Below are 19587 nucleotides of genomic sequence, written 5' to 3'. Positions count from 1 at the left end.
TCTCACTATTTTCCTGCAGTTGGGTCTGTTTAATTAGGAGACTTGGAGCTGGACATTTGCAATGTCATGAAGACTCCACTGACCTTGTAGAGTTGGGAACTGTTAAACAGACACATTTAGAAGATCCTGCCAACTTCAGCTCTCAGAATTAAATGCTGTATGGAAAGTTAAATACGGTTTCATAGCCATGATTGATCAAATTGCTTTAATCTGAAACAGTAAATGACTATTACATTGACCAACATTATACAAATGTTGACATTTATCAAAGTACTCTAGCCCATGAATAAATGGCTCTAACAATATCAATATCACTGAGAAACTGACTTTAATGCCTCATCCAGACACTGTGCTTTTATCTTCAGATTGACTTAAAGTCCAGAGACCTATTAAGTCTTTGAAACATTCTTTCAGCATCCACCATCAGCAGAACTCATGAGCCCTATGAGAAAATTGCTTTGCAATATGCAGGAAGAGTGGGTATCAAGGATGCATGGGAGGCTTAGAAAAGCCATGGGTGGCATGATGGTGTACAGTGGCAGCATGGGAGATGTGAATGAGCAAGGGTGGTCAGTGGGCAGGGTGAAGCAAGTTTTGCAACCATGTTGAAAACAGGACTGATATTCCAGAGGATGCAAGCACACCTTCTAACTTGCCCTTTGCAGCACTTAACTGTCTCTATTGCCACCTTGCACCTGCTTCTGAAGGTGATGGGTCCTTCTTCATATCATCCTCACCACCTCAAGGTGCACATATGGGGGATGGGTATTACTAGGACAGAAGTGGAATCCCCAAGTCGAGAAAATTTTTGACTGCCGATTCCTACCTCAAACATGAAAATTCAGCCCCTGACACTTGTTTGGTAATTTTAAATAATTTAGATGATCGCTTATTGCTTTTGCTCCTAAGGAAGTGATGCAGAAACTTACATTCAAGAAACTGATGCAGGCTTTGCACATAAAGTGACCATGTCCTCTCCTCCGATGAGTTGAATGCAATCATAAATCCACCAATATATGGTCTTATCATCACCCCTGGGAAAATCGAAAGATTATTGGTAGTCCAGAATTTCACCAGGCAGCTAACATCAAGACAAGATCTAACAGGTATCTATCACTAATCTTGACCGTTCCATATAATAGTGTATTTATACTTCAACTAATTAAAGGTTTTATTTCTTTAGGAGTCAATCTGTACACAATTAGATCATTTCAATAAATGGATGAAAATAATTGAACATTGCATCTGCAAATGACTTCAAGATGATCTGTCAATGGTTGGACATTCTCGTGATGATCAAACACAGTTTCTAGTCTTCTACTGGATTATCCATAATCTCTAGTGCACCTTATGATTTGGGCTGGATTCTTTACTGCGGGCGAATTCCCCGTACCCCAGTATAAGAGTCAAGAGGTGAGCCCCTCTCCACTCAGTGCCTCAACTTTTCTGAGCTGATGCATCTTTACTTATGAGGTGAGATTTTCATTCCAGGAGGAAGTCACCAGAAGCATTGGTCATTTCTGCACCCAGGGCATCTAGGAGGTGATCAGCAATGATCCCAAACCTAAAATTAAAACCTCCCAAGGGCAACAGACAAGCCATACTGTGGGGAACCTGGTTGAATGCACAGGCAGATTCTGGTGAGGAACGTGGGCAGCCTCTGTGTGATTTTTAACGACTTGCTGTCAAATGATTATTGGAGCCTTCAACGAATAACAAAGACTGATGCTGAAAGCATGGGGGTTTACAATTTCAGCAGTGACCATAGCATTATCCCTCTGCACATGCTGTTCTGGCTGACAGTGCTGATTCTCAGAACCTATATGTTATATGTTTATACCAAGATATGATTAGTAATGCACTGTGAGTGTAGCTTCAACAAAAGTCTAGCAATGTTTTTAATACAAGATCTCAAAGTCTCAAGAGCTGACTATATTGTGACATCTGAACACGGCTGTGAGACACTTGGCACTGATAACCTCTGCAAAGGACAAGGTGAAAGGTTAATGGTCAGGAACCAGCCAATGATTGGCCTCCTTCCCATTGGATGGCCATGAATTGACAATCTGACACTTAATTGGATGTGCAGAGGCAGTGGTGGCAAGAGGGAGCCACACCCTGAGTTTTCATTGGACTTCCCTCAACAAACCGAGAAATGTAAGGTCCAGCCAATGGTTAAGTACCTGGATTGTTGACTCGGTCGCGATATCTTGGCGTATACAGACTGATTGTGGTAAGCATGCCATACAGGCACAGAGAAAACATTCCAGCCAGACAGGAATATAAACAAAGGTAGAAAAATAAAATAAGTGCTGCAAGGTAAAGAGAAGACGTATTTGTGTCAGTACCATACATATACATTAATTCATCACTTTCAAAATGTAAGACATTACTGTCTAATTTCTCCAACAGTTAGTGCCTCCTTCCAGTCCCTACTTGAATTATGCACTTTTTGCGGCGATGCTGTCCACATACCTCTTCGTCTGCTGTTTTCTCACTGAGAAGTGCACATATAAATAGCCCAATGATAACACTTTGCGTTTCCCATGGCAAAGCTCTGTGGGCTCCAATCACCACATGACTTCAGCCACATTGCAGAGTTTAATAGGTGAATGGAGTGAGTCTGCATTGGTACTCCAATGTACTGTATCACACCACACTACCTCTTTATAATGCAAGATGTTGTAATCACCTCCTTTATTTGTGAATTTTCAATATTTCTGCAGCATTTCAATGAAGTAAAATCATGACTTGAAAATACATTCTGGGGATGTGGGTGTCCCTGGCAAGGTTACGCTAAGAAGGTGATGGTAGAGACAACAAGGTGCAGGGCTGGATGAACACAGCAGGCCAAGCAGCATCATAGGAGCAGAGAGGCTGACGTTTCGGGCCTCGACCCTTCATCAGGTGATGGTAGACTTTCTTTTTGAATCACCGCAGGTGATTGGTCAATTCAGGGAGACATTTGAGTGTCAAACATATTGTTATGGAACAGCAATCACATACAAGCTTTACTGAGTAAGGACAGTAAGGTGTCCTTCCCTAAACGACAGCAGTGAATCAGTTGGCTTCAAAGCCACTTTTACAGAGACCTGGTAGTTAATTAGGTGTTCCCATTGACATCCTTATATTGTCAGAAATAATTTTCCTTCAAAGTCTAGCAAGAGTCTCATTTTGCTGATACAATCTATCATTATTTAACCATCACAATAATCTCTAAATCACAAGGAATTCACTGAACTAATGCCTCTGCTATCATTTCAAATATTATGAATATTGCATGACGAATAGTTTCATTAAGATTAGGCATTCATTCTTTAATTGCATTTTTATACATAAAGATATTGGGATTGGGGATGCTAATGATCATCTACCATAAATGTGACTGGGGATCTGAGGAAACCTTGGAGAAACAATTGTGTTTCAGTATACATATGTTGCCTGTTACATTGATGTTTTCTGTGTCACAGACTGAAAAGAATTTAAGCAAACAAAATCAGTCAGCAAAACATAACATACGTTGCACAAGAGGCAAAATGCTATTCATCCCCAACCGGCTACCAGTTAAAACTGGAGAATTCTAACCAGCATTCTAACTTTTACTTCACATTCATAGACTGTGGGCCTTAAGGAATAATTTCACATCAGCAACAAAGTAGTCTTCTGCATTGAATGGTACCTTACACAACCTGTAATTTGACTTACCAAAGGCAATATCATGGGATATTTATGAGTAATGTTAAAATATGATGGACAGTAAATAGCTTATGGCTATTGCAACATCTTCATTCTTGTGAGGTTACATAATGAGGAACTTTTTACTGTAGTTGGAGAGGGTAGAACTTGGGAGCACAACTTAGGAATTAGAGCCAGACTTTACAGGATGTATTTAAGAAACTTTATCACACAAAGATTGAAAGAATGTTGGAACCCATTTCTGTAAATTACAGTCATAAAATTCCTACTGTGAGGAAGAAGGCCATTCAGCCCATTGAGTCCACATCAACCATCCAAAGCACATCCCACCCAGACCCTAACGCCTACCCTATTCCTTTAACCCTGCATTTCCCATGGCTAATCCACCCACCCTGCACATCCCTGGGCACTATGGGCAATTTAGCATGGCCAATCCACTAAATCTGCACATCTTTGGACTGTGGTAGGAAACTGGAGCACCTGGAGGAAACCCACACAGACGCGGGGAGAATATGTAAACTCCATTCGGACAGTCACCGAGAGTGGAATCAAACCCAGGTCCCTGGCACCATGAAGCAGCAGCGCTAACCACTGAGCCACCATGTCATCCTGCAATTGATGTTACGGCAATGGACACACAGAACAGTACATTAAAGGTCTTTTTCATTGAGAAATGGTTATGGAGACTGCCAAATCCTGCTTCATTCCCTATGGTAACACCCTGACCAGTTAGAGTCCACTTGCTTGGTCTGAAGTTAATCTGCTAACTGAAATAGGCAGATACCAGACTCTGCTGCATTTCCATGCAACCATGGTCCAAACAATCACCACCCCTTCTAAATTTGTGTTTTCTTGCAAAGTTTGGTTTCTTGCACCCCAGTCCTTATGAGATGAAAAGCTTAGACTTTGTGCCTCTTTTCAGTTATGTTTAAGTTCTGTAAGACTAAGCTGTTATCATCAATCATACATACAAAATAATGTTAAGCCCTGAGATATTTCGTTGACATGGTAAATTATTGATCATATTAAGCAACGTATTGCCTCATAGTCATGGTACTGAATAACATGGGAAAATAAGAATGTAAATATAAAAATCACAACATCGGGGCAGTGCAGATTCAGAGGTTCAAATTATGTTCAACACCACTTTTAGCATGTCACTAAACACAGTCATACAAAATTCTTACATAATCTACTTTAAATAGCATGATTAAAATAGGGCACTAATGAATTATGGGAAAGTGCAATAACTGATAAAACAAAACAGTGCCACAAATGGAATTTCAATCTCTTTGATTTAATTTTAATTCATAGAGGTTTGTCTTTAAAGGAAGTTAAGTTACTCTCACTTCACTGGCATTATTTCACCAGAAGTATAGTGGAAGCCCTGTATCTTGTGCATTAAAAGAATTTCTGCCAAACTTCTCCCAAATTGCAGCTAGTGGAGTGGGAACAGCTCCATTGAATTTCCTGGCCATAATTAATTAGGTGACGAAAATATTGTGCAAACCTCCACAAAAGATCATAAAAGGTGAAATTTCATACTGAGGTAATTCCTTTTAGTGTAAGACAATGGAACGCTTGCTTTCAAAATGTATTGAAGTTACAGCTGACATTTACCTTCCACGTCAGCAAAAAAAGTCCAAATCACATTTAATTAGCTACCTGCTAATAAAATTGCAATTCAGAGCCAAGTATTTATTTGGGACCAACACGTTTGGATAAACTATTGATATTTGTCGTAAGGTGACTGTATCTACACCCTAAGTCAGGGAAATAAATATAGCAAATCATTATGCAGTTCACTCTTGTAATTCTTTCAATGGAAGGCAGCAAGTACTTGCTCATTGCAGTTGCCTAGTTTTTGATTAAAAAAGTAGTTGTTGGCTAATTTCTCAACTACAGTTACAGCTTGTTCCATTGACAGACAAGAACGTTACTGAAGCTTTTTTTAGACATTTCAAAGTTGTACAGATTTTCCTATTAATGGGTTTATTGTACTCAATGAGACTTTCTGGTGACATAGGGAATAGTGTGGAGCCTTCAATTTCCTGATTTGATCATTTCCAGTCCTTTCTGTGCACCGGTTACTGCAAATTTATATTTTAGTCAATTTACAGGAGGCCATTGTGACTTAAATAATTGAGAAAATATAACCAAAAAGCAAGATACTGTAGATGCTGATGATCTGAAATAAAAACAGAAATGCTGGGATTACCCAGCAGATCTGGAGGCATCTGTGGAAAGAGAAACCGAGTTAGCATTTCAGTTCATGACCATAATTCGGAAAAAAATCCAATTACTGGCACTCGCTCAGTGTCTTAAAAGAACTTAGTTAAATTGTTTCAGCTCTTCAGGAGGGGCCGTGCACTACATTTATTAGCAGAGTCTGGCAAGTTCATAAATGTACAGCTGAGGAGTAAACACATCCCTTGTTTTCAAAGGGATTTATAAATCAACAACATACGAATTTTCAAATGTTGTTCCATGACCAAATGCTACAAGATGCATTCAGAATATTCAGAATTGAAGTGAAAAAGCAATCAGATGAAGCAAAAAGTGATTAATTGAATAGATAAGCAGCTAACCCAAAAGGAAATCTGTAAACACATTAATAGTAAAAGGATAGTAAAAGGAGAAATTGACCCAGTTTTTTAGCAATCAAAAAGGGGATTTACACTTAAAGACAAAAAGCGTGGCTGGGGTGTTAAATGAATATTTTGCAATTTGCCTTCCCTACACACTTAGGCCATTTCCCCCCATCTCTAACAATATTTTCTGTTTTGCCTGTCTGTCTCTGTAAGTGTGCGTTGTGGGGGAGGGAAGGTTAAAAAGGGGTTACAGTTTTAACTAGTAAAGCTATTTGTTGACAGTTCATAGTTGTTTACCTGTGGTTAGAATCTATTTGTTTGTAATGAATAGCTAGTCTTGTTAAGTAAAGAAGCAGACAGGTAAATTTGGGACTTTGCATACTTTGATGAAAATGTTTGATGAAATTGTGGGGACCCCAGGAGTAGCAGGGCTTGACTTCCAGTGCGCCACTCCAGTGAGGTGTAACAGGATTATGAATTCATCTCTATTCCTTTTGGAATACTTATACAAAATTTCATGTGTTACTCCATCTTTTATATTCCATCCAGTATATAGGGGAATAAAACAAAGAACAGCAGACACTGGAGATATGAAACAAAAACAGAAAGTGCTGGCAAAACTCAGCAGATCTACCAGAATCTGTGGGGAGAAAGTAGATTTAACGTTTTGAACCCGGTGACTCTTCATCAGACTTGATAGTAGGGAAGTTGTGTAAAGCATTACTGACATCACATCTGGAGCACTGTACACAGTTCTGGTCTTCTTCCTCAACAAAAGGATACAATTACAGAAGCAGTTCACTCGAGTGATTCCAGGAATTAAAGGGTTATATTAGGAAGTTTGGAGTTTAGAAGAACAAGAGGTGATCTTATTCATCTTATTCCACCATAAAATATTCACCACAGATTTCAGTTTCTCCAGCAATTTCTGTTTTTCTTTCAGATTTCCAGCATCCAAAGTTCTTTGCTTTATTTGAGGATTTGAACTAAATTGACAGGGGATGAGAACCTTAGAGGAAATTCAGAATGGAGTGAAGCAAAACTGCTAATGGGAAGTAGAAAAGTAGACAGCAAAATTCGAAGAAAGAGAAGGCATCAAATTGGATCAGAATAAGAATAATATTTAAACGGCAGAGTTAAAGACACTCTATCTGAAGCCATTTACAATTCACAGAAGGAACAGATTGAAGTAAATGGATCTAATGTAATTGCCATTAACGAGACATGGCTACAGGATGACCAAGATTGGAACCTGAATATCCAAGGATGTTCATCATTTAGAAGAATAGGCAGAGGGGAAAGGAAGGTGATATAGCACTCTTAATAAGGGAAGTGATTAGAATGTTAGTAAGAGTGGATCTTAGATCAAGTAGTCATGACATAGCATCTGTTGAATGGAGCTAAGATACAGCCAGAGCAGCTAACATACGTGGGAGATGTGTATATGCCACTAAACAGTAATGCTAATGTTGGGCATGGTATGAATGAGGAAATTAGAGATGTTTTTAATGTGAGTATTATAGGTACCAAGAATACGAATGTGAGCTGGTGAGAAACATCACGGTAGACTCTAAAAGCTTCTTCAGTTATGAGAAAGGAAAAGAATAGCTTGGACAAATGTGGGCCTATTATAGACGGAGATGGGACAATTTATAACAGAGAAACTAAAGCATTACTCTGCATTTTGTCTTCACAGAAGAAAATACCGAAAATCTCTCAGAAATACTAAGCAACCAATGGCCTTGTGAAAATGAGAAGCTGTGAGAAATTAGTATTAGTAAAGAGATAATAATTGAAAAGTTAACCGGATAGAAGTTTGGTAAATCCTCGGACCAGATGAGTTTCATGCCAGAGTGTTGTAGGAGATGGCTATAAGAGAGTGGGTGCATTGGTGGTTATCTTCCAAACTTCTGTAGCATCTGGAAAGGTTCCTGTGGACTGGGAAGTAGCAAATGTAACCAAAGAATATGTGGATAGGGCAGTAAAGTGGCACTGAGATAATCAGTCATGATATTGGATGGCTAAGTAGTCTCAAACGACTGAATAACCTACTCCTATTCTTATGTTCCTAAGTCCTTTGAGGCCACAGTAATGATCTTATTGAATTGTGGAGCAAGATGAAGTGGTTTACTCATGCTCCTAATTCTTGAATGCTTCTGCACACTCACACACATTTGCCAGGGTCTTCACAATTAACTATTCCTATTAGTTTGTCTGCTGTGTTAATTAACTTGTATTAATTAACATGCTGTGTTATTTACAAAATCTTACATTACGTATTGAATCAGAATTGAATGCTGCTTGAACATAGTATTCCCATTGTATTTTTAATGTGAAAACTATTTTAAATCTGCACTCTTCTATTGTCAGTTTATTCTTTAGCGCTGTTAGCTTTTCTAATTAATCACAGTGCCTTAGTCTTTTAAATGAAAATTCATATTACTGACACTTTAAAGTGGCTCAAAATCCATTCGCTATGGATGCATGATGTGATTCTGAAATTAACTTTTCACTGGCCTCAACCTTTGTGGCCATCTGCAACCATAAGCCAGCATCAAATGTGCAGTTAGTTTTACTCACACCAACTCCTGGATGTTCTTCCCAAGAATTCTCTCCTTTCCGGGTTCCACAGAAAAATTTTAAAGTTTTTCATTTTTTCATCCCAGGATTTGCCATTTTTGGTTGCCATCACTTCGGTTCCAGTAACCACTTGATCTTTATCTTCCCCTTTCTCCCCAGTCAAGTTTTCCTGAATCAGTGAGAGGCAGGATACCAATGGCAAGTTTAGTTTGAGTTCAGAGCGCTGTTATATTACCACAGTCTTCACAAAGTCCTGGATATTCAGCAATGCCTTACAGTACGTTATTTCCTGTTGGAACACCTTGGCATTGTCAGATCAGTTACTTAGCAGATGTACAGAAAGCCTCCTCATTACTGTGTCAGTATGTCAGTATTAATTAAATGCTACAAGACATTGAAGCAATGAAATAAAGTACTTGGAGATAGTACACTTGAAAGTATAACTCGCTTAATTGAAAAGCATTCCTCCGTAAACAGAAGGAGGCTCTGTTTCATAGGTTTACAACTGATCATATTTGTGCTGTCTTCATATAACAAACCCTGGTTAAAACAAAAGAAATGAGACATTGCTTCCTATTTTAAGTTCTTTATCCCAATACCCATATGGTAGCAGCATAAGATGTTTCTAAACTGCAAATGGTTCTCTTTGCAAATCATTCACTAAACATCTTACCGTGCATGGTTTACATTCAAAGAGAAACAAACTGAATAACTCAAAAGGTTGTGCTGTGTGGGGAACATGTTGCTATACATTGGGGATTCTCCCATAACTCTGCTCATGGTTAGACAGAGGGCACATTGGGTCAGAAATTTATTTGCATAGTGTAGACTTACCTCAATCCCCTTGGGGAGGTGGCACCATAGGCTGCTATGTGACTCAAGTTCTTCAAGTCTAGTATTGCCACTATGCAAATTTCACCCCTTAGGTCGTTTGTCTGTTGTAACAGGTTGAAGGCAGTTGCATTGCCCCCTCTGGTGCAAACAAGAATGACGAGCATTCCGACACACTGTGGGTGAATTGGTCCTGGCTAGTCTTTCAAAAAATTGGACAAAAGCAAATTTTTAGCTCTTTCTGACCAGGCATAATTTTCCATTGACAGTCATGTCTTTGTTTGAAGCATATCTGTCTCAGAGTGAAGAGTTGAAACCCCATTCCAGAGATTTAAGCACAAAATCCAGTCTGTCATTCCACCACAGTAGAAACAAGGTGCTTCACCGTTGGAGGTGCTGCCTTTTGGATGAGACATTAAACCAAGACCCCATCTGCTATCTCAGATGGATATAAATGGCCTTACAGCACTATTTCAAGGAAGTTGTGAGTTGGTATCCTAAATGATACTAATCTTTTAACTTACACCACTGAAACAGTTTATCTGGTCATTATTACATTACTGTTTGTGGGAGCATTTGAATTGGTTTCCATATTACCTACACTACAACAGTGACTGTACTTCAAACTTTATTGATTGTAAAGCACTTTGGTGCAACCTAAGGTTATGAAACAGAATTTATGAAGGCAAATTTTTCTTCCATTATTTAAATTAATTTTAAAAATCTTTGTGGCTGTAAGTTGGGCTCCTGATTCACCAATATCCAAATTGCAATATTAATCAGGAACAACTTAACACCTATTTTTGGGGTCCATATGTGTGAAAATAATCTAGATGGTAACAGGTTATGCTTCCATTGGTACTGTGATGAAAGGGATACGAAATCACTTTTAGAGAGTGGATTTTCAAAATATTTTTGAAAATCCACTTTCTAAAAGTGATTTCGTATGACTGTTGGTTACTTTTATGAAGATATTTCTTAAAAATATAAGATCTAGGTCAGACAGTCCTTCCAAAATAGTGACCTAATCCAATATGTGTCATAGAGCAGATAATTGCGAGCCCCTGGAGTTTTCTTGGAAAATTGTTTTTACTATGGTGTTTTAAGATAGGTGGAGTAAACATTGAAGACCATCAGCTGGTTTTCAGTTCAGAACAATAAAGGATTCATTTGAGTTTAGAAAAGACAGAGATTAAAAGTTTCCAGGAAAGTTCAGAGGTGGCCCAAAAAGTAGAAAAGTTTAATTTGAGAAGCTTCAAAACAAGGAGTGTTTGATTAGAAATCTGCAGATATTAAAAGATGAGAAGGTTTATGGTCTCTGATTTGTGAGTAAGAAGACTCTACAATTCACAAGCCAGAAATAGGGGAGAATCAGTTGAGGAGAAAGTAAAGATTTGATATGGGGAATTATTTCTTTGGATTTGAGTCTCTGTAACAACTAGAATCAGAAGCCAGTTTGAAACTTTGTTTTTTGCTGTGTCTTTTAAGCTTTTTCCTAAGTGTTCCATATTTAAATAGCTTGATTTTTAGTTCTTTTTCTCTTTTGCGTAATAAACTTCTGTCCTGTTGTTAAAGAAACTCTGCAGCCTTGTGCAAAAATGTTTTGGTGAATCATTACCACATTAACTAAAAAAAAAATTGATCAAGCCAGATTTCTTTCTGCAGTTTAGCTTATCCAGTAGAATTAATAGATGGCCTCATATTGTACAACATTCTTTGATGGTCTCTGTGCTAAAGGGTATCTCATGTCGTGTGTTCATGGTCTGGTCATCCTCACCATCTGATCATACAACCCGGCTAGACATTTTGTGGATCTTGTCTTTGTTCGGTAAGACTTCCTGGTTGGTTAGGCTATTAACAAGCTTGGTCTTTGGTTGTAACTTCCTTTGATGTTGAGCTGCTTGGTTTGGTCTTTGTGCCTTGTGTTAGTGCTTCCAATGTGTTCTGGTACCATATGCCTTGTTAAATTCTGTGAATTTTTTTGTGGCTGCATAACCCACGTTACTTACTAGGCTTGGATACATTGGCTATTGTGCTAATGGTGGTTGAATTGCACATGCCCTGTAGACTGTGCCAAATCATTTACGCTTGCACCCACTTTGTAGTAGTGCTTCTGATGTGTAACATTTGGGTTAAAAATTTTGTGGCTTAGGAGCAGAAGTGGGTCATTCAGCCCCTCTAACCTGCTCTACCATTCAAAACAATCATGGCTGATATGTTTGTGTTGTGAATTCCACATTTCTGCCCTGTTGTTAATGAACCTCTGCAGCTGAGTCTAACAATGTTTTGGTGAATCCCAAAAACCTTTGATGCCCTTAGCAACAAGATTTAATCTTAAAAACATTTAATTACCCTGCCTCACCACCTTCTGAGGTGGATAGTTCCAAAGTCGCACAACCCTCTGAGCAGAAAAATAAATCATTCCCCTCACCTCTGTCCGAAAAGAGGAACCATCTAATTTTAAAACAGCGCCTCCTAGTTCTGGACTGACCCAAAAGAGGAAACATCCTTTTCCCAATCACTTGGTCAAGATGTTTCAGAATCTCATACATTTCAATTAAGTCCTAGGAAACTCCACAGGAAACAAATCCATTCATTCCAGGTAGCATTGCAGTAAACCTCCTCCGAACCAAGGTCCACAATGTCCTTTATAGAACTCTGCCATCAGGTAGATGAATGGATAGTGAGCTCAATTATCCCATCAGCTAACTCTGCTGCTGTGAGGTTGCAATAACACCCTTTGTTTGTGCATCTAGTTATGAATTGATCTCAGGTCTCTAAAAAAAATGTTGTCAAATGGATATAAATTGCAAATGGTGTGCTCAGAAGTTGATCTCCACATGTAATTGATCTTTAAATGCTGGCCATATTTCATCTGAATTCTTAAGATAGTCGTTGGACTACCTGCAATGTCCAATTAGTGGAGGCCTTCCCTAGAATAATTTTTAATGGCAGGTTTATCTGCTTCAGAAAAGTTGAAGTGCAGAAAATACAGCTCAAAGATTTGCCAGATAAAGGTAAATTAAGTTCGTAAATCCATTTTGTGGTCATCTTTCAATTTTTAATCAGATTTTTAATGCTTTCTAGACTTTTCACTGTGATGCAAGGTTATTCCAGCTTTTCTAGGGTCAAATGAGCTCTGTGTTCCTGAATTGAAATAATGCACAGAGGCCAGTATCCTGTCACCAAGTCACCCTTTATTTACATGTGCACAGTTCATGGGCTCTGACCAGCCAGCTCAGAGCCAGCCCCTATAATGACGAGACCCTCTGAATCTCCTGTTTCTATCTGTCAGCCAGGACTCCCTGATTGGCCCAATCAAGGATATCATAGTGAATGACATCTACCTGGCCACAGTTAGAGTCATAGTGTTAAAAAGTCATAGAGATGTACAGCATGGAAACAGACCCTTCGGTCCAACTTGTCCATGCCAACCAGATCTCCCAAATAAATCTAGTCACGTTTGCCAGCATTTGGCCCACATCCATCTAAACCCTTGCTATTCATATATCCATTCAGATGCCTTTTAAATGTTGTAATTGTTTCAATAAAACATATTTTCAAAAAAGAACCCATTCTACATGCTATTGTAGATTTACAAAAAAAAGTAAGGTTACACTTTAAAAAGCCGCTTAGCTGCCACCCCCCTGCTGTGAGCTCTCCCACACAGGTTTCTCCAAGGTCAGCTGTGAATTTCGCTGTTTGTTAATTTTTCTTGGATGAACTCCAATGTCCAGAGACACTTGAAATCAAGCAGCAGACCAGTGAGTTGTGCAGATTCACTGCTGAGTCAGACAGCAGTGCAGGTTTATTTCTCTGTTTGATTCACTTCCCATGTGGTCACTGCCTTTGTCTGTCTTCCTCCTTTTTAAAGTGCCATTGTTTTGATCTTTTCTCCCCAAAGATCCGAAACAATGCAACAGCTTATAAAACAGTAATTACTGCTCCTAGAATTTGAGGAAATCTGTTCCAACACTGAAAATTCCTCAGAAAAGGAGCAGCTCATACAGCCACAAATTTTTCCCATCCTCTATCTTGGATTCCCGGTTCCAATCACTACATGAATCAATGCTTTAACTGCTCACAGGTCACTTTCCTACAATGGCGGTGCTGTTAAGCACTTTCAGATATTTTCCTGCTTTAACTCTCAGCTGCACTCACAAAACTCTCCTGTAGGTGGGGAAAATAGCTTCAGAATTCTGAAGAATATTTAAACAGTGAAGAAGTTCTTTTTAACAGGTTTCCTCTACTTGTTAGGAGCTGTTAAGTGGATGGATTCTTCATCCCAGTCTAGTCTGCACTTTTATCTTCAGCAGCAATGAATGCACTTGTCAATGACATGTACTTAACATGCTGTTATGCTGGAATGTTCTGTTTTCTATCAGAAGTTGTTATCTATTCTCCTCTGCCCTTGAGAAGTTGATGGTAAGTACACCCACTAGGGTGATATGGAGGGAGTTCCAGAGTTTTGTCCCAGTCTCAGTGAAGGAACTCTAACATAGTTCCAAGTCAGATGGTGTCGCCGGGTCTCCTCTGGCCTTGTTATTATAAGTAGTTGACGCTTGAAAGGTGCTTCTGAAGGATCTTCAGCAAGTGGCTACACTGCATGGATGATACTGATTGCTGCCAAAGTGTGCCAGTGGTGGAGGAATGAGTGTTGAATGGAGTAGTTAGACTGCTGCTTTGTACAGGATGCTGACAAACTTCTTGAGTGTTGTTAGAGCTGCACCCATCCAGGCAAGTGGAGAGTATTCCATTACTGATACATGTCTTGTACACATTGGGTAAGCTCTGGGGAGTCATAAGCAATAATCCCTTTGATTTCCTTTTTCAGTTCAGGACTTCTGAGGTCTGTGTGCAGCAGCAACTCCAAAACCAAAACTCAATGTGGCCACACAGTTTAGGAGGAACGTTAGCCATTAGATGAGTAGGTGTTCTGTAGTTGTATTCCCATTAAATGCATTGCAACAGTGACTATAGTTAAAAAAAGTACTTAATTGACTGTAAAGTACTTTGTGACATTTGAAGATACTGAAAGATGTGAAATAAATGCAAGCATTTCTTTCTTCCTTATTATCTGCCATTTCGTCAAATTACGTCTGTCACATACATGTATAACATTTTTTTCTTTAAATGTTGTGTTGCCTAGTAAAGGCATGTCATATTCACAATGTGAACCATTATACTGTATTTAGTACAGAATTTTCTGAAGCAGTATTTCATTTTAAAAAATGAAGATTAAAAGGCTGCTAAAATAATTGCAGACCATCAGGAATCTACTGTTTTGTTTTGCATAAACTCAAACTTGTCTTAAGCCTTCAGAAATTCCTAATTAAATGACGATGAATGGATTGTCTCCACTGAAAGATTGGCTGAGCTGAAACCATTTGTAGGATTTATATCTCCTATGTCTGTGGACTTACCCAAAAGCCAAATTCCATGGATCGCCCAGCCCCCCAAATTCACTGTCTCTGAGTTTATTAGCTAACAAGAATGGCTGTAGAGAAGTCTGTTAATCATAAGTAAGCATGAACAACATTCTTGTATTTCCATTGTGTAGAAATGGCTTCCATCTCCACATCTCACATGTGTACAACAAAAAGAAAGACTGCATGGTCACGTGACTAACATGGTCACATGACTGAGCTCAACTACAGATAACAAGTCTTGATATATCAAGGGCAAACTAGTGAGTTTCAGAACAGCAACTGCAGGGACAGGAGCAGCAGCTAATGCAACATTGACCCTTGCTTAAAACTGGAGATTACAACATCTTTTAAGTCTTGAGCTTTTTCATTTTCAAGTACATCAGTACAGAAAAGAGACTTTCTGCAATGAAGAATACATGCAAATAACTTGACGATGTACTGAAAATCCAGATCTTTGAAGGAATCTAGCAATGATCCTCATAAAAGACTCAGGCAATTGAATCTACCGAGGCTATCCACCAAAGTTTATAAAATCATGAGGGGTAATATAGGGTTAAGGGTAGTCGTCTTTTCCCTAGGATGGGGGATTTCAAGACTAGAGAGCACATTTTTAAGGTGAGAGGATAGAGATTTAGAAAAGACATGAGGGGCAATTTTTTTTACACATAGGGTGGTTTATGTGTGGAATGAACTTCCTGAGGAAGTGGTGGATGTGTGTACAATTACAACATTTAAAAGACATTTGGATAAGTACATTAATAGGAAAGGTTTGGAGGGATATGGGCCAGGAGCAGGTGGGTGAGACTGGTTTAGTATGGAATTATGTTCAGCATGGACTGATTGGACCGAAGGGTCTGTTTCAATGCTGTATGATTCAATGACTCTATATCATGTTTTGAGTTTGGATTTCAAACGCGTGATGTTTGGGTTTTGGTTACTTTTGTGAAGGGTTTAAAAAAAAAATGTCTGGGAGACCTTCCATAATTGTGACCTAATCCAGTATATGTCAGAGAGTAGGTAACTGTAAACCATCTGGAGTGTTAATGGAAGATGGTTTGTTTATACTGTGAGGTTTACAATCAAACATTGAAAGACATTAGTTTACTTAGGGATGGGCAAGAAATGCTGGCCATCCAGCGACACCCACATCCCACAAATGAATAGCAAAAAAACTTCTCTTTAGAATAATTAAGAATTAATATTAGCTTAGAAGAACACAACTTGAAAACTTTTGCAGAAATTGCTACAGAAACTCAGCAGGTCCGGTGACATCGGTGGAGACAAAGCTTTACTGGATCACTGGACTCAAAACATTATGTGCTTTTTCACCACAGAGGCTGCCAGACCTGCTGGTTCTGCCCAACAATTTCTGTTTTAGTTTCAGATCTTCAGCATCCATAGTTCTTTGTCTTATTTTATTGGAAACCTTTAGGTCAGTTTTAGAGGAGACTTTACTAGAGTCAGAATCAAATATAGTTTCTCTCCTAGAAAGCACTGTAGAATAGTTTAGGGAAAGCTTGGTTGTCTTTGTGCAAAACTTTCAAACCAAGAGAAATCAGCAGATTATTAAAGATTGAGAAAATTAAAGAGCTTTTAATTTCGTGAGTATTCATGCAGGAAGACTTCACAGTTCACAGTACAGATCTGGGTAGAAGCAATTAAATCAAACCTGAAGATTTCATATTGAAGGGTAATTTCTCTGGATTTGGATTGTTGTAAAGTGATGGTGTTGGGGAATGTATAAGAATGAATGAGTTGTTTTATCGTGTGTGTTAAGATCTTTCCAACTGTGTTCTACATTTAATTAGCTTGGTTTGTTTCATTTTACTTTTTTATTTTATGTTGTAAACTTTTGCTTCATTGTTAAAGAAAATCTGCAGCCTCCTGTGCTTATGTTTCAGTGAATGACCACCATATTAAATAATTTTAAAATCTATCAAGCTAGACTTCATTCTGAAATCTGACTTCTCCAGTTGTAACAATATGCTGTCCCTAACAATAACACAAATCACATGACTTAGAACTATTCCTTTGTAAAAGTGTACTATCCTCTTATCTGTACTTTTTAAGAGTATGTGTGAGTGACATAACTTTAGATTTCAGGATGAACATGTGAATACATAATCTTCTTTGCTTCGTCGATCCAGAAATGGAGATGTTTTAATGTAGGGCAGATGAAAATAGATTTATGATTACTTAATACTGCTTTGCATTTGAGGAAGGGAGAATCATCTGAGAATATAGCGCAATCATTTATTGGTAATAATGTTAAGTATTGCACTCAGTTTTCACATAATCTTCAAGTTATTTGACAAGATGAAAACATATCCTAAATACCATCAAGCAGATATAATTCAGTAACGTTGATAGAAGATATCAGAGATTCAGTCTGTGCAGCTCAGAGGGAACATTGCTCCTGTCGATACTCAAGCTTCAAGAACCATACAGGCTGGTTAACCAGTGCACCCTCTCACCACTGAGATGTCCAAAGGATACTTTGTTAACAGGCAACATGGGCTATTATGGATCACCTGATGGCAGGAAGAATAGAGGCATTTGCTATTTTCTAAATGTGAAAAGGTTTCGGAAATCTGAAGCACAAAGGGATTTAGGAATCCTAGTTCAAGATTCTCTTGAGGTTAACATGCAGGTTCAGTTGCCAGTTCGGAATGCAAATGTAATGTTTGCATTCATTTCAAGAGGACTAGAATACAAGTGCATGGATATACAGCTGAGGCTGTATAAGGCTCTGGTCAGACTGCATTTTGAATATGTGAACAGTTTTGAGCCCCCTGACTAAGGAAGGATATGCTGGCCTAGAGGAAGTCCAGAGGAGGTTGACAAGAATGATCCCAGGGTATGAAGGGCTTATCATATGAGGAGCGGGTTGAGGACTCTTGGTCTGTACTTGATGGAGTTTAGAAGGATAGGGGCGGGATCTGATTGAAACTTACAGAATACTGAGAAGCCTGGATAGAGTGGATGTGGTGAAGATGTTTCAACTAATAGAAAAGACTAGGACCCAACGGCACAGCATCAGCATGAGAGGACAACCCTTTCAAACTGAGATGAGGAGGAACTTCCTCAGGCAAAGGGTGGTGAATCTGTGGAACTCGTTGCCACAGAAGGCTGTGGAGGCCAAGTCATTGAGTGCATTTAAGACAGAGATAGATAGCTACTTGGTTAGTAAGGGGATCAAGAATTAAGGGGAGAAGACAAGAGAATGGGATTGAGAACATATTAGCCATGATTAAATGGCAGAGCAGATTAACTGAATGTCCTAATTCTGCTCTATTGTTTTATGGACCACAATTTCCAGAAAGCTCTCATCAGTAATAAACAGGGAACAATAACTTACATCCTCTTCCTGGAATGTCACACTCCTTATGGTGTATAGACATTCCACTAAACCCATACATAAGAAGAGATGATGAGACATCTATCTCATTCACTCCTAAACAAAGGAGACCATCAAAACCTCTTAGTGCTTAATTTAGTGTTAACGACTCCACAGCTACCAGCCACAAAACACAACAGATCTCGTGAATACAGTATGGAGCTGGAAGAACACAGCAGGTCAGGCAGCATCAGAGGAGCAAGAGAGTCTTCATCACCCTTCATCAGAACACAGTAGATCTTGTTAGCTGAATAACCAATCTGGAAGCCCCAATCACATGATCAAAACGGCAGGTTTGTTTGAATCACTTTAAGTGATGTTTTTGATGTCTTTCTTCAGTCTGCCTATAACACCGGAAAGTAAGCAGCTCCAGCCTTAGCTTCTGATCTCAACACCTCTCAAAAGTTTGATTTCTGAAAATAATCATGTATTTCAGCTGTAAAGTGAACTAATACCCAGTTTACAACTATAGGGGAGGCAATGGCTTAGTGGTATTATCACTGGACTGTTAATCCAGAGACCCAGATAATGTTCTGGGGACCCAGGTTCGAATCCCACCAGGGCAGATGGTGGAATTTGAATTCAATAAATATCTGGAATTAACAGTCTAATGGTGACTGTGAATCCATTGTCAATTGTTGGAAAAACCCATCTGGTTCACTAATGTCCTTTAGGGAAGGAAACTGCCATCCTTACCTGGTCTGGCCTACATGTGACTCCAGACCCACAGCAATATGGTTGAATCTTAACTGCCCTCTGGGCAATTAGGGATGGAGAATAAATGCTGCCTAGCCAATGATGCCTGTGAATGAATAAAGGAAAAAAAGCACCTTCAAATATAATTCCACTGCATTGGAGCTCCTAGGAAAAGGATTCTGTACAGAATCAGCTTTGAAGAACTTGTACTGGACACTGCATTACTGAACTCTGTAAATGTTGTGAAAACTAATTCCAATACCTTTGGCTTTTAAATAATTTGTAACTTTTCCCCTTTCTTATCTTTTTTCTTTCTTTGTTGTGTGTGTGTGTGTGTGTGTGTGTGTGTGTGTGTGTGTGTGTGTGT

The 19587-nt window shown here is 38.9% G+C and overlaps 1 protein-coding gene across 2 annotated transcripts in view; it reads right to left on the bottom strand.

Moving 5' to 3' along the window:
* The window catches only part of atp1b4 (ATPase Na+/K+ transporting subunit beta 4), a 58653-nt gene that overhangs the window by 14176 nt on the left and 24890 nt on the right, over positions 1-19587 (bottom strand). The window contains exons 1-4 of one of the 2 annotated variants that reach the window (XM_048605243.1): positions 9702-9738; positions 8868-9036; positions 2184-2312; positions 930-1034 (exon numbers count right to left, since the gene is read on the bottom strand). In XM_048605243.1, the coding sequence (XP_048461200.1) occupies positions 930-1034; positions 2184-2312; positions 8868-8976 (343 nt within the window). In that variant the 5' untranslated portion in view covers positions 8977-9036; positions 9702-9738. Of the gene's footprint in view, positions 1-929; positions 1035-2183; positions 2313-8867; positions 9037-9701; positions 9739-19587 lie in introns of those variants that run through there. The other variant, XM_048605242.1, reaches the window with a different exon arrangement.

This window comes from Rhincodon typus, chromosome 14 (genome assembly GCF_021869965.1).
Source record: "Rhincodon typus isolate 14 chromosome 14, sRhiTyp1.1, whole genome shotgun sequence".
Lineage (NCBI taxonomy): Eukaryota > Metazoa > Chordata > Chondrichthyes > Orectolobiformes > Rhincodontidae > Rhincodon > Rhincodon typus.
Note: the sequence above shows the minus strand (reverse complement) of the source record. Positions and strands in the feature narration are given on the sequence as shown.